General features: G+C 75.2%; 1 protein-coding gene across 2 annotated transcripts; it reads right to left on the reverse strand.

Annotated features, from left to right (window-relative positions):
* LOC142823892 (SCO-spondin-like) lies at positions 1-13,462 on the reverse strand. 2 transcript variants are annotated; one of them, XM_075915634.1, is made up of 9 exons: positions 13,124-13,458; positions 11,628-11,798; positions 9,275-9,357; positions 7,001-7,174; positions 6,649-6,896; positions 6,031-6,133; positions 5,573-5,732; positions 788-873; positions 1-113 (listed from the first exon to the last, which is right to left on the reverse strand). In XM_075915634.1, coding segments are annotated over exons 1-8 (1,041 nt in total). In that variant the 5' UTR covers positions 13,225-13,458; the 3' UTR covers positions 1-113; positions 788-872. The 2 variants fall into 2 exon arrangements, with proteins under 2 accessions (XP_075771749.1, XP_075771750.1); XM_075915635.1 differs by lacking the exon at positions 7,001-7,174 and having other exon boundaries at positions 13,124-13,462.
* Between the last annotated feature and the right edge of the window lie 310 nt (positions 13,463-13,772).

The following is a 13,772-nucleotide window of genomic DNA, read 5'->3' on the forward strand; positions in this document are numbered from 1 at the left end:
CACCGGCGGAAGGGGTCGGCCAGCAGCTCCCCACACGTGGCCTCCGCCTCCTGCCTCACGGCCTCCGGGACCTCGCAGCCGGGTCCTGCCTCCGCCACGTCCTGGCACAGGAGCTGCCCCCGGCGGAACAGAAACACCCGTGAGAGCCACGTGCCCCAGCCACCAGCCCGGCGCCCCCACAGCCGCTCCCCCCCACACACCTCCCAGCCCGGCGCCCCACAGCCGCTCCCCCCCACACACCTGGTGCTGCCCCACAGCCGCTCCCCCCCCCACACCTCCCAGCCCAGCACCCCCACCCACAGCCGCTCCCCCCACACACCTCCCAGCCCGGCGCCCCCACAGCCGCTCCCCCCCCACACCTGGTGCCCAGCGCCCCCACAGCCGCTCCCCCCCCCCACACCTGGTGCCCAGCGCCCCCACAGCCGCTCCCCCCCCACACCTGGTGCCCGGCGCCCCACAGCCGCTCCCCCCCTCACCTGGTGCCCGGCGCCCCCCACAGCCGCTCCCCCCCCACACCTGGTGCCCGGCGCCCCCACAGCCGCTCCCCCCCACACCTGGTGCCCAGCGCCCCCACAGCCGCTCCCTCCCACACACCTGGTGCCTGTGCCCCCACAGCCGCTCCCCCCCCAACCTGGTGCCCCCACAGCCGCTCCCCGCACCTGCAGCCTGGGCTGTCCCCCTTCCCAGCAGGCAAGTGATGGTGTGTCCACCCTCAGCCCCAGCCCCCGGCGGGGGAGGGAGTGGTGGGAGGGGGCGAAGGGTTCTGGGGTGCAGCCCCTCCCCGTACCTCTGGGCTGGCATCCGGGACCCTCCAGGAGTTGCCGAAGCTGGCGGCGAAGGCGGCCACGTCCCCGGCCACGCGCAGGAAGTCGTCTGCAAGCACAGCGGGGCTGGGAGGGGCCCGGCAGCGCCCCGAGGGCACCGGGGGGGCCAGTGGGGGGCAGCGCGGAGCCACGGGGACCGGTATGGCCCAAGGGTGGGTACGACCTGGGAGTGCGGGACGCCCCCACCCCCACGCTCCTGTGTCAGCCGGCAGCCCCCCCCCACCCCCACGCTCCTCTGTCAGCCGGCAGCCCCCCCCCCACCCCCACACTCCTCTGTCAGCCGACAACCCCCTCCGCCCCCACGACCCCTAGGTCAGCCGGCAACCCCCCACCCCCACGCTCCTCTGTCAGCCGGCAACCCCTCCCGCCCCCACGCCCCTGGGTCAGCCGGCAACCCCCCCACCCCCACGCTCCTCTGTCAGCCGGCAACCCCCTCCCGCCCCCACGCCCCTAGGTCAGCCGGCAACCCCCCCCCCACCCCCCACGCTCCTCTGTCAGCCGGGCAACCCCCCCCACGCTCCTCTGTCAGCCGACAACCCCCTCCCGCCCCCACGCCCCTGGGTCAGCCGGCAACCCCCGACCCCACGCTCCTGTGTCAGCCGATAACCCCCCCCCACTCCCACGCTCCTCTGTCAGCCGGCAACCCCCTCCCGCCCCCACACCACTGGTCAGCTGGCAACCCCCCACCCCATGCTCCTCTGTCAGCCAGCAACCCCCTCCCGCCCCCACTCCCTAGGTCAGCCGGCAACTCCCCCCACCCCCACGCTCCTCTGTCAGCCGGCAACCCCCCCCACCCCCACGCTCCTCTATCAGCCGGCAACCCCCCCCACCCCCACGCTCCTCTGTCAGCCGGCAACCCCCCCCACCCCCACGCTCCTCTGTCAGCCGGCAACCCCCCCACCCCCACGCTCCTCTATCAGCCGACAACCCCTCCCGCCCCCACGCCCCTGGGTCAGCCGGCAACCCCCCCCCCCACGCTCCTCTGTCAGCCGGCAACCCCCTCCCGCCCCCACGCCCCTAGGTCAGCCGGCAACCCCCTGTGACGTAGTGGGGGTACTTGCTGGGCTGTGGTGACCCCTGCTGTCTGGAGCAAGACCCAGCAGGGAAACCTCGCTAGGCAGAGGTAATGCCAAACTTGTTGAACCAGACACCCCCCATTGGAGAGGAACAAAGGGAGGTGGATGCTGCCCTGGCTGGGGGGCAGGGCTTGGAGAGGGTTAGTTAGTTCCTGGCTGGAAGGCAGGGAATAAGGGACTGGGGAGGGGGGCTGGGACTCCCCTATCTCAAGGGGGCCTGAGGCGTCCTAGCCCAGTTCCTGTAACCAGATTCCATCTGTGCTGCGCTGAGCTGGAGGAGCAATAAACCACCCTCAATTCCACTGGCTGGTGCAGTCTGTTTGTGCATTTCGGGGTGCAGGAGACGGGGAACCCCAACGCGCCGTCACACTGGTGTCAGAAGTGGGATGCACTGCACCCCGTGGATGAAGCTCCCAGCGGCAAGCGACAAGGCGCCGTAGAAGCAAGAGCCCTGGAGCCAGGCGTGCTTGAGGCTGTGGCTCAAGGACCCGGAGACCAGAGACCCCCCCAGGAGGCCGGGAGACTGGCGGATGAGTTCACGGAGAGCCGGTCCGGGGGGTGAACGGGAGTCCCGGAGAGAAAGAGAATCGCGCAGAGACCGGTTCTCGGCGGAGCAACGGAGAGAGGACACCTCCGAGGCGAGCCCCAGGGACCAGGACCAGTCATCGATACCCCAGAGAACCAGCCAGGGCCCGGGCAGAGCCGACCCGAATGGGCCCACAGAACCTAACTTGCCATCGCTGTGGGCAACGAGGCCACAAGAGGGCTCAATGCCCCAGGCGCAAGAACAGGTCCCAGGACCTGGACTTTCCAGGGTTAACTGGCTGGGGCGGGAGGAAGGGCAGGCTGCCCCAGAGGCAGGGGCTGGCCGGCAAACCTCCGCTCAGGGAGGGGGAAGGATGCTCAGTGCCCCTCCCCTGGGAGGTCTGACCCTCGGGAGACAGGATTTCTCCGTGCACCGGGTGGGGGCGGGGCGGCCCCTACGGAGGGACTGCTCGTACCCCTGGAGGTGGATGGCAGGAAGGTGACGGGTTTCTGGGACACGGGGGCGGAGGTGACGCTGGCCCGGCCCGACATAGTGGCCCCAGACCGTATGCTACCCGACACTCAGCTGACACTGAGGGGCATAGGGAGCACCCCCTTTAAGGTACCCGTAGCCAGGGTGCATCTGAAATGGGAGGCCAAGGAGGGCCCCAAGGAAGTGGGGGTGCACCCGCACTTGCCCACCGACGTGCTAATGGGGGGTGACCTAGAGGAGTGGCCAGACGGACCCCACAGGACGCTGGTCACCACCCGTAGCCAGAGCAAGCGAGGGGCTGGCGGCCCGGAACTCGAGGAGGTTCCCAACAGGGGCCCAGGGCCCCGTCCAGCAAGTACCCCCCACTACGTCACACCTCCCCACCCCCACGCTCCTGTGTCAGCCAACAACCCCCCCCACTCCCACGCTCCTCTGTCAGCCGACAACCCCCCCCGCTCCCACGCTCCTCTGTCAGCCGACATCCCCCCCACTCCCACGCTCCTCTGTCAGCCGACAACCCCCTCCCGCCCCCACGCTCCTCTGTCAGCCGACATCCCCCCCACCCCCATGCTCCTCTGTCAGCCGACAACCCCCTCCCGCCCCCACGCCCCTAGGTCAGCCGGCAACCCCCCCCATCCCCACGCTCCTCTGTCAGCCGACAACCCCCCCCTCCCACGCTCCTCTGTCAGCCGACAACCCCCTCCCGCCCCCACGCTCCTCTGTCAGCCGACATCCCCCCACTCCCACGCTCCTCTGTCAGCCGACAACCCCCCCCCACGCTCCTCTGTCAGCCGACAACCCCCCTCCCGCCCCCACGCTCCTCTGTCAGCCGACATCCCCCCCCACCCCCACGCTCCTCTGTCAGCCGACATCCCCCCCCACTCCACAGCTCCTCTGTCAGCCGACAACCCCCTCCCGCCCCCACGCTCCTCTGTCAGCCGACATCCCCCCCCACTCCCACGCTCCTCTGTCAGCCGACATCCCCCCCCACTCCCACGCTCCTCTGTCAGCCGACAACCCCCTCCCGCCCCCACGCTCCTCTGTCAGCCGACATCCCCCCACCCCCATGCTCCTCTGTCAGCCGACAACCCCCTCCCGCCCCACGCCCCTAGGTCAGCCGGCAACCCCCCCCATCCCCACGCTCCTCTGTCAGACGACAACCCCCTCCCGCCCCCACGCCCCTAGGTCAGCCAGCAACCCCCCCCCACCCCTACGCTCCTCTGTCAGCCGACAACCCCCTCCCGCCCCCACGCTCCTCTGTCAGCCGGCAACCCCCCCCATCCCCACGCTCCTCTGTCAGCCGACAACCCCCTTCCGCCCCCATGCTCCTCTGTCAGCCGACAACCCCCTCCCGCCCCCACGCTCCTCTGTCAGCCGGCAACCCCCCCCATCCCCACGCTCCTCTGTCAGCCGACAACCCCCTTCCGCCCCCACGCCCCTAGGTCAGCCGGCAACCCCCTCCCGCCCCCACGCTCCTCTGTCAGCCGCAACCCCCCCACCCCCACGCTCCTCTGTCAGCCAGCAACCCCCTCCCGCCCCCACGCCCTAGGTCAGCCGGCAACCCCCCCACCCCACGCTCCTCTGTCAGCCGACAACCCCCTCCCCGCCCCCACGCCCCTGGGTCAGCCGGCAACCCCTCCCACCCCACGCTCCTCTGTCAGCAGACAACCCCCTCCCGCACCCATGCCCCTGGGTCAGCCGGCAACCCCCTCCCACCCTACACCCCTGGGTCAGCCGGCAACCCCCTCCCACCCTACACCCCGGGGTCAGCCGGCAATCCCTCCCACCCCCACACTCCTCAGCTCCACACCCAGTCCAGAGAGTCCTCAGTCCCCACATCCCTCACCCCCACTTCAGCCCAGTTCCCACACCTCTGCCCCAGCCCGAGCCCCCTCCCACACCCAAATACTCTCACAGAGCCATGCCCCAAACTCCCGCCCGCACCCCAAACCACTGCCCCAGCCCTGGAGCCCCACCCCACACACTGAACACACTTTCCCAGGGAGTCAGCCCAGCCGCCCCCTCCTCCCACAGCTAGTGCTGCAGTGCCCAGGGAAACTGAGGCACGCACTCAGAGTTACTCCAGAACAGCACAGGACAGGGGAATCACACGGCACCACAAAGCAGAGTGAACACAGGGACTGCAGGAGTGAACACAATCCCCACTGTCTCAGGCCTGGCTCCGTCCCCGCAGGGCCTGGCACAGAGCGGGCAGGGGGCCTCCCAGGGCCGGGCAAAACGGGGGGCAGGGGGGTCCCCGCAGGGCCGGGCACACGGGGGCAGGGGGGTCCCCGCAGGGCCGGGCACATGGGGGGCAGGGGGTCCCCGCAGGGCCGGGCACACGGGGGGCAGGGAGGTCCCCCCAGGGCCGGGCACACGGGGGGGCAGGGGGGTCCCCCCAAGGCTGGGCACACGGGGGGCAGGGGGGTCCCCCAGGGCCGGGCACACGGGGGGCAGGGGGATCCCCCAAGGCTGGGCACACGGGGGGCAGGGGGGTCCCCCCAAGGCCGGGCACACGGGGGGCAGGGGGTCCCCCCAGGGCCTAGCACACGGGGGGCAGGGGGTCCCCCCAAGGCTGGGCACACGGGGGGCAGGGGGGTCCCCCCAAGGCTGGGCACACGGGGGGCAGGGGGCCCCCCCGGGGCCACACTCACCAGCAGGGTCGTCGTTGTAGGGCCCGCAGAGCCCGCGGGTGGTGCCCCCTCAGCTCCCTGCTGACGGTGACGTAGGCCGTCCCGCGCCCGTCGGCCTTCACCCGCACGCCCAGGCCGCTCTCCACCAGGACGAAGTCCCCGAGCCAGCGGACGCTGATGCCTGGGGGCGGAGGGGGGCGGCTCAGCGCAGCCGGGGCCGCGTGGCAGGGCCCCTGCCAGGAGCCGGGTCCAGCGCCAGGGACCTCCGGGCCGTTCTGCCCCTCCCGCCTGGGCACGGCCTAGGGGCCCCTTAGCCCCGTCCCATTGCTCCCAGCTCGCCCCGGGGCCCCCAGAGTCCCCCCAGGCACACACAGCCCCCGTGCCCCCCCGGCTCTCCTGCCCGGCTGGCACCGGGGAGCCAATCGCCTGCCCCACCGCTCCGAGACCCCCGAGTGCTGCCCCACGGATTGCCCCCTCACCGGCCTGCAGGAGCGGCTCCCCCACCGGCACCACGGCCCCGTTCACGGAGATGTTCCGGCCCCGGGCCTCCACCAGGTCCGGCCCGAAGAGCATGCGCAGGGCCTGCGGGGGGGGGAGTGAGCAAGAGGGCAGTGCAGGGACGCCCTGCGGGTGGGGGAGTGAGAGCAGACCTAGAACTGTACAGGGGGTTCAGGGGCCTGTGAACCCCTCCCCTCCGGGAACTGAGGCTCAGCCCATCCCCCCGTGTCCACATGGAGCCCGCGCTGCGCTGGACCTCGGAGCAGCAGGAGACCCTGGCGGAGCCACGGCTGCCTGCCGGAGGGTGCGGGGTCGGGGGCTCCCCACACACCATGGCACCCCACAGCGGCCCCCGGGGCCCAGGCAGGCCTGGCTGAACTCCTCCGCCCGCAGGGCCTTGTGCCCGGAGCTCTGGGGGGGGGAGCGGGATTCTGCCCCCAGGCTTCCTGGCACCCCCCCAGCCCCTCCCAGCGTTTCTCCTCCCCCCCCCCCCAGCTGGCCCCAGAGGCCCGGTGGACGCTACCCGGGGGCAGTGCCCGGGGAACCCCCGGCCCCTCCCAGCCCCCCCCAGCTGGCCCCAGAGGCCCGGCAGACGCTACCCGGGGGCAGGGCCCGGGGGGCGCGCAGGCCCCGGGCCCCGAGATGTGCACGGCCCAGGTGCCCTCGGCGTCGGCGGCCAGGCGGTAGGTGCAGGCGCCGGGGAAGCGGAAGTGCGTCCGTCGAAGCTGCGGAAGTGCCGAGCCGGCCCAGGTGGCGCAGGTGGCGGAGAGGCGCGGGCGAGGCCGGGGCAGCCCCAGCAGGGCCGTGGGGGGCGAGGGCCGGAGCAGGAAGGGGGCTGGCAGGTCACCTGCGGAGGAGGGGGAGCGATGAGCCAGCGGGCAGCGCGGGGCCCCGGGGCGTGCAGGACCCGCTGGGGCGGCCGTGGGGCAGGGAGCGGCCGGGGGCACTCGCCTGGCAGGGGCGGCAGGGCGCAGCGCAGGCAGGGCGCGGAGGAGCCGTTCTTCCAGCCGCGCCCCCACGGGGCGCTCCGCAGCACTCGGCCATGCTCAGCAGGGGACCGGTTCCAGGCGCCCGGCCCGGCCTGGCACTGCCACGTGGAGAAGCAGAGACCCAGCAGGGCCTCGCCTGGGCACAGCGACGGGCACGGTCAGCGGAGAACGGGCCCCCCCAGGACCCCGGCCCCTCCCGACGCCCTGCCCCCCCAGGACCCCGGCCCCTCCCGACGCCCTGTGCCCCCCAGGACCCTGGCCCCTCCCGACACCCTGTGCCCCCCAGGACCCCGGCCCCTCCCGACACCCTGTGCCCCCAGGACCCCGGCCCCTCCCGACACCCTGTGCCCCCCAGGACCCCGGCCGCCTCCCGACACCCTGTGCCCCCCAGGACCCCGGCCCCTCCCGACACCCTGTGCCCCCCAGGACCCCGGCCCCTCCCGACGCCCTGTGCCCCCCCCAGGACCCCGGCCCGCCCCGTCCGGACACCCTGTGCCCCCCAGGACCCCCGGCCCGCCCCCCTCCCGACACCCTGTGCCCCCCAGGACCCCGGCCCGCCCCCTCCCGACACCCTGTGCCCACCCAGGACCCCGGCCCCTCCCGACGCCCTGTGCCCCCCCAGGACCCCGGCCCGCCCCGTCCGGACACCCTGTGCCCCCCAGGACCCCGGCCCGCCCCCTCCCGACACCCTGTGCCCACCCAGGACCCCGGCCCCTCCCGACACCCTGCCCCCCCAGGACCCCGGCCCCTCCCGACGCCCTGTGCCCCCCAGGACCCCGGCCCCTCCCGACGCCCTGTGCCCCCCAGGACCCGGCCCCTTCCCGACGCCCTGTGCCCCCCCAGGACTCCGGCCCGCCCCGTCCGGACACCCTGTGCCCCCCAGGACCCCGGCCCGCCCCCTCCGACACCCTGTGCCCACCCAGGACCCCGGCCCCTCCCGACACCCTGCCCCCCCAGGACCCCGGCCCCTCCCGACGCCCTGTGCCCCCCAGGACCCCGGCCCCTCCCGACACCCTGTGCCCCCCCAGGACCCCGGCCCCTCCCGACACCCTGTGCCCCCCAGGACCCCGGCCCCTCCGACGCCCTGTGCCCCCCCAGGACCCCGGCCCGCCCCCTCCCGACACCCTGTGCCCCCCCAGGACCCCGGCCCGCCCCCTCCCGACACCCTGTGCCCCCCAGGACCCCGGCCCGCCCCCTCCCGACACCCTGTGCCCACCCAGGACCCCGGCCCCTCCCGACACCCTGTGCCCCCCGGGACCCCGGCCCGCCCCCTCCCGACAACCCTGTGCCCCCCAGGACCCCAGCCCCTCCCGACGCCCTGTGCCCACCCAGGACCCCGGCCCCTCCCGACACCCTGTGCCCCCCAGGACCCCCGCCCCCTCCCGACAACCTGTGCCCCCCCAGGACCCTGGCCCGCCTCCTCCCGACACCCTGTGCCCCCCAGGACCCTGCCCCGCCCCCTCCCGACACCCTGTGCCCCCCGGGACCCTGCCCCGCCCCCTCCCGACGCCCTGTGCCCCCCGGGACCCCGGCCCGCCCCCTCCCGACGCCCTGTGCCCCCCGGGACTCCGGCCCCGCCCCCTCCCGACACCCTGTGCCCACCCGGGACCCCGGCCCCGCCCCGCCCCCTCCCGACACCCTGTGCCCCCCCGGAACCCCGGCCCACCCCTCCCGACACCCTGTGCCCCCCAGGACCCTGCCCCGCCCCCTCCCGACGCCCTGTGCCCCCCGGGACCCCGGCCCGCCCCCTCCCGACGCCCTGTGCCCACCCGGGACCCCGGCCCCGCCCCCTCCCGACGCCCTGTGCCCACCCGGGACCCCGGCCCCGCCCCCTCCCGACGCCCTGTGCCCCCCCGGGACCCCGGCCCGCCCCCTCCCGACGCCCTGTGCCCCCCGGGACCCCGGCCCCGCCCCCTCCCGACGCCCTGTGCCCACCCGGGACCCCGGCCCCGCCCCCTCCCGACGCCCTGTGCCCACCCGGGACCCCGGCCCCGCCCCCTCCCGACGCCCTGTGCCCCCCCGGGACCCCGGCCCCGCCCCCTCCCGACGCCCTGTGCCCCCCCGGGACCCCGGCCCCGCCCCCTCCCGACGCCCTGTGCCCCCCCAGGACCCCGGCCCCGCCCCCTCCCGACGCCCTGTGCCCCCCCGGGACCCCGGCCCCGCCCCCTCCCGACGCCCTGTGCCCCCCCAGGACCCCGGCCACGCCCCTCCCGACGCCCTGTGCCCAGCTCCTCACCCTGGGTGCAGTGGGGCCCGCTCCAGCCCTGGCAGCAGGCTCGCACCGTGCGGTTCCACACCAGGGGCCTGGTGTCCGGGGGCCTGCAGGCAGCGACAGGGCGAGACGGGGGGGGGCAGGGGGGGCACAGAGGGAAGGGGGGGCATAGTGGGACTCTAGTTACTCTGGCTGTGGGGGGGGTAGGTTGTGTGCGTGCCTCAGTTTCCCCAGGCCCTGCAGCACGAGGAGGGGCGGCTGGGGGTGACTCCCTGGGGAAGTAGCCCAGCTCTCACTCCTGAGGGCCAGGGGCCAGCACAGCCGTGGGGCCGGGAAGCAGGACAAGGCAGGAGGGGGGCTGCCTGGGGCTGGGAGCAATGGCTGGGGAAGAAGGAGCCTCACTGGCCAGGGGGGCTGGGCAGGGCTCTGGGCCCCTCCGTCCCCCCCAGACAGGCCACGGCTCCTGCTCCCCGGTCCCTGGGGCCCGATAACCCTTCTCTTCTACCTGCCGCCAGAGAGTCCCCTCTGGCTGTGGGTGGGGGGCAGGGCCTAGGGACGCCCCATAGCCTGTGACAGGGGGCACAGAGGGGGAGGGGCGCAGAGAGGTGGGGCGCAGAGGGGGAGGGGCGCAGAGAGGTGGGGCACAGAGGGGGAGGGGTGCAGAGAGGGAGGGGCGCAGAAAGGTGGGGCGCAGTGGGGGAGGGGCGCAGAGAGGTGGGGCACACGGGGGGAGGGGCGCAGAGAGGGGGGCACAGAGGGGGAGGGGCGCAGAGAGGTGGGGCGCAGAGGGGGAGGGGCACAGAGGGGGAGGGGCGCAGAGGGGGAGAGGTGCAGAGAGGTGGGGCACAGAGGGGGAGGGGCGCAGTGGGGGAGGGGCGCAGAGAGGTGGGGCACACAGGGGGGAGGGGCGCAGAGAGGGGGGCGCAGAGGGGGAGGGGCGCAGAGAGGTGGGGCGCAGAGGGGGAGGGGCACAGAGAGGTGGGGCGCAGAGAGGGGGGCGCAGAGGGGGAGAGGTGCAGAGAGGTGGGGCGCAGAGGGGGAGGGGCGCAGAGAGGTGGGGCACAGAGGGGGAGGGGCACAGAGCGGGTGGGGCGCAGAGGGGGAGGGGCGCAGAGGGGGAGGGGCGCAGAGAGGTGGGGCACAGAGGGGGAGGGGCGCAGAGAGGTGGGGCGCAGAGGGGGGTGGGGCGCAGAGGGGGTGGGGCGCAGAGGGGGAGGGGCGCAGAGAGGGGGGCGCACAGGGGGAGGGGCGCAGAGGGGTAGAGGTGCAGAGAGGTGGGGCGCAGAGGGGGAGGGGCGCAGAGAGGGGGGCGCAGAGGGGGAGGGGCGCAGAGAGGTGAGGCACACAGGGGGGAGGGGCGCAGTGGGGGAGGGGCGCAGAGAGGTGGGGCACACAGGGGGGAGGGGCGCAGAGAGGGGGGCGCAGAGGGGGAGGGGCGCAGAGGGGGGGCGCAGAGGGGGAGGGGCGCAGAGAGGTGGGGCACACAGGGGGGGCTCTCCTGGGCGCTCACTTGTAGACGTGGCACAGGGAGGCGGGGGCGCAGAGAGGTGGGGCACACAGGGGGGAGGGGCGCAGGGGGGGGCGCAGAGGGGGGGCTCTCCTGGGCGCTCACTTGTAGACGTGGCACAGGGAGGCGGGGGCGCAGAGAGGTGGGGCACACAGGGGGGAGGGGCGCAGAGGGGGAGGGTCGCAGAGGGGGGGCTCTTCTGGGCGCTCACTTGTAGACGTGGCACAGGGAGGTGGGGGCGCAGAGAGGTGGGGCACACGGGGGGAGGGGCGCAGGGGGGGGCGCAGAGGGGGGGCTCTCCTGGGCGCTCACTTGTAGACGTGGCACAGGGAGGCGGGGGCGCAGAGAGGTGGGGCACACGGGGGGAGGGGCGCAGAGGGGGAGGGGCGCAGAGAGGTGGGGCATACAGGGGGGAGGGGCGCAGAGGGGGGGGGCGCAGAGAGGGGGGCACACAGGGGGGAGGGGCGCAGAGGGGGAGGGGCGCAGAGAGGGGGGCACACAGGGGGGAGGGGCGCAGGGGGGGGCGCAGAGGGGGGGCTCTCCTGGGCGCTCACTTGTAGACGTGGCACAGGGAGGCGGGGGCGCAGAGAGGTGGGGCACACGGGGGGAGGGGCGCAGAGGGGGAGGGGCGCAAAGAGGTGGGGCATACAGGGGGGAGGGGCGCAGAGGGGGGGGCGCAGAGAGGGGGGCACACAGGGGGGAGGGGCGCAGAGGGGGGGGCGCAGAGAGGGGGCACACGGGGGAGGGGCGCAGAGGGGGAGGGGCGCAGAGAGGGGGGCACACAGGGGGGAGGGGCGCAGAGGGGGGGGCGCAGAGAGGGGGGCACACAGGGGGGAGGGGCGCAGAGGGGGGGCTCTCCTGGGCACTCACTTGTAGACGTGGCACAGGGAGGCGGGGGCGCCGGCCTGGCGCGTCCTGTGCGGGTCGAGGTGCCAGCCGGCCAGCTGGTAGCGGGGCAGCTCCGCGCAGGGCACCGCCTGCTCCCGCCGGGGGCTCAGCTCCGCCTGCTCCGTCACCCGCTCTGTCCGCTCGCACCAGCGCCTGCAACAGCGCCGGCCCCCGGATTGGACCTGGCAACGAGCCCCGACCAGCCCCCCACGGAGCCCCGACCCGGCCCCCACGGAGCCAAGACCTGGCCCCCCACGGAGCCCCGACCGGCCCCCCACGGAGCCCCGACCCGGCCCCCACGGAGCCCCGACCAGCCCCCCACGGAGCCAAGACCTGGCCCCCCACGGAGCCCCGACCCGGCCCCCACGGAGCCCCGACCAGCCCCCCACGGAGCCCCGACCCGGCCCCCACGGAGCCCCGACCAGCCCCCCACGGAGCCCCGACCCGGCCCCCACGGAGCCCCGACCAGCCCCCCACGGAGCCCCGACCCGGCCCCCACGGAGCCCCGAACCGGCCCCCCACAGAGCCCCGACCCGGCCCCCCACGGAGCCCCGACCCGGCCCCCACGGAGCCAAGACCTGGCCCCCCACGGAGCCCCGACGCGGCCCCCCACGGAGCCACAACCCGGCCCCCCACAGAACCCCGACCCAGCCCCCACAAAGTCCCGACCCTGGCCCCCACAGGGTCCCAAGTCAGCCCCCCACAGAGCCCTGACCCGGCCCTCCATGGAGCCACAACCCTACCCCCAATGGAGCCCTTAGCCAGCCCCCCACAGAGCCCTGACCTGGCCCCCACAGGGCCCCAAGTCAGCCCCCCACAGAGCCCTGACCCAGCCCCCTGATGGAGCCCTGAGCCAGTTCCCCAACGGGGCCCCGGACCCAATCCAGACCCCTAACCCTAGCCCTCCGAAACCCGAGCCCTGGACCTTCCCAGTCGCCCTTCCCCCTTTGCCCAGGCTGTGCCCACCCCCAGGCTTCCAGCCAGACCAGGCGTCGCAGGGCCAAGCAGCAGGGTCCAGACCCCCTGTGGCACCCCGGCCCAGCGGGGGGGGAGGGGTTCTGCCACCCAGTCCCTGTTACAGGCAGGGAGGGGCTGCTGTGGGGTGGGGCTCCTGGAAAAGGCCGAGGGGCTGGCTGGAGTCGGAGGGGCCCAGCTGTCTGTAGTGGGGGAGCAGGGGACCCCCAAGTTCCCCCTCCCCCTGCCCGGGCACTGCCTCACCCCTCTCCTGAGCAGCACCAGGGGGATCAGCCCTCCCACCCCCCACACACAGAGCGAGCTCTGCCCCCTGGCCGGCGCTGCCCCTTGGGGCCAGGGGTGGGACGGGGCGGGCAGAACGGCCCCGCAGGGCCCAGGGGTCAGACCCCCCCACGGGCGCTGCCCCCTGGGGCTCGAGGACGGGGGCTGGGCGCTCCAGAGCCGGCGGGCGAGCCCTGGGCTGGCGGCTCCCGGCACAGCCCCCGTGGGAGACGCGTCCTTACCCCTCAGCCAGCGCCGCCGGCGCCCACAGCAGCCAGACCAGCGGCCCCAGCAGCAGCCTGGCAGGCGGACCCAGGGCCCGGCTCCGCGCTGCGCCCGGCATGTCCCGCAGCCAGTCCCCCGTGGCAGCCTGGGGAGAGAGGGGGGCTCTCGGGGAGTGGGAGCCAAACTGCCGCGCTGCTGAGCCCCCCGGAGCCAGGGACCCACCCGGCCAGCACACGGCACGGCCAGGCCTCCGCAGGGACCCACCCGGCCAGCACACGGCACGGCCAGGCCTCCGCAGGGACCCCCCCGGCCAGCGCACGGCACGGCCAGGCCTCCTCGGGGACCCACCCGGCCAGCACACGGCACGGCCAGGCCTCCTCGGGGACCCACCCGGCCAGCACACGGCACGGCCAGGCCTCCTCAGGGACCCACCCGGCCAGCGCACGGCACGGCCAGGCCTCCTCGGGGACCCACCCGGCCAGCGCACGGCACGGCCAGGCCTCCGCAGGGACCCACCCGGCCAGCACACGGCACGGCCAGGCCTCCGCAGGGACCCACCCGGCCAGCGCACGGCACGGCCAGGCCTCCTCAGGGACCCACCCGGCCAGCGCACGGCACGGCCAGGCCTCCGCAGGGACCCACCCGGCCAGCACACGGCACGGCCAG

This window comes from Pelodiscus sinensis, unplaced genomic scaffold (genome assembly GCF_049634645.1).
Source record: "Pelodiscus sinensis isolate JC-2024 unplaced genomic scaffold, ASM4963464v1 ctg110, whole genome shotgun sequence".
Taxonomy (NCBI): Eukaryota; Metazoa; Chordata; order Testudines; family Trionychidae; genus Pelodiscus; species Pelodiscus sinensis.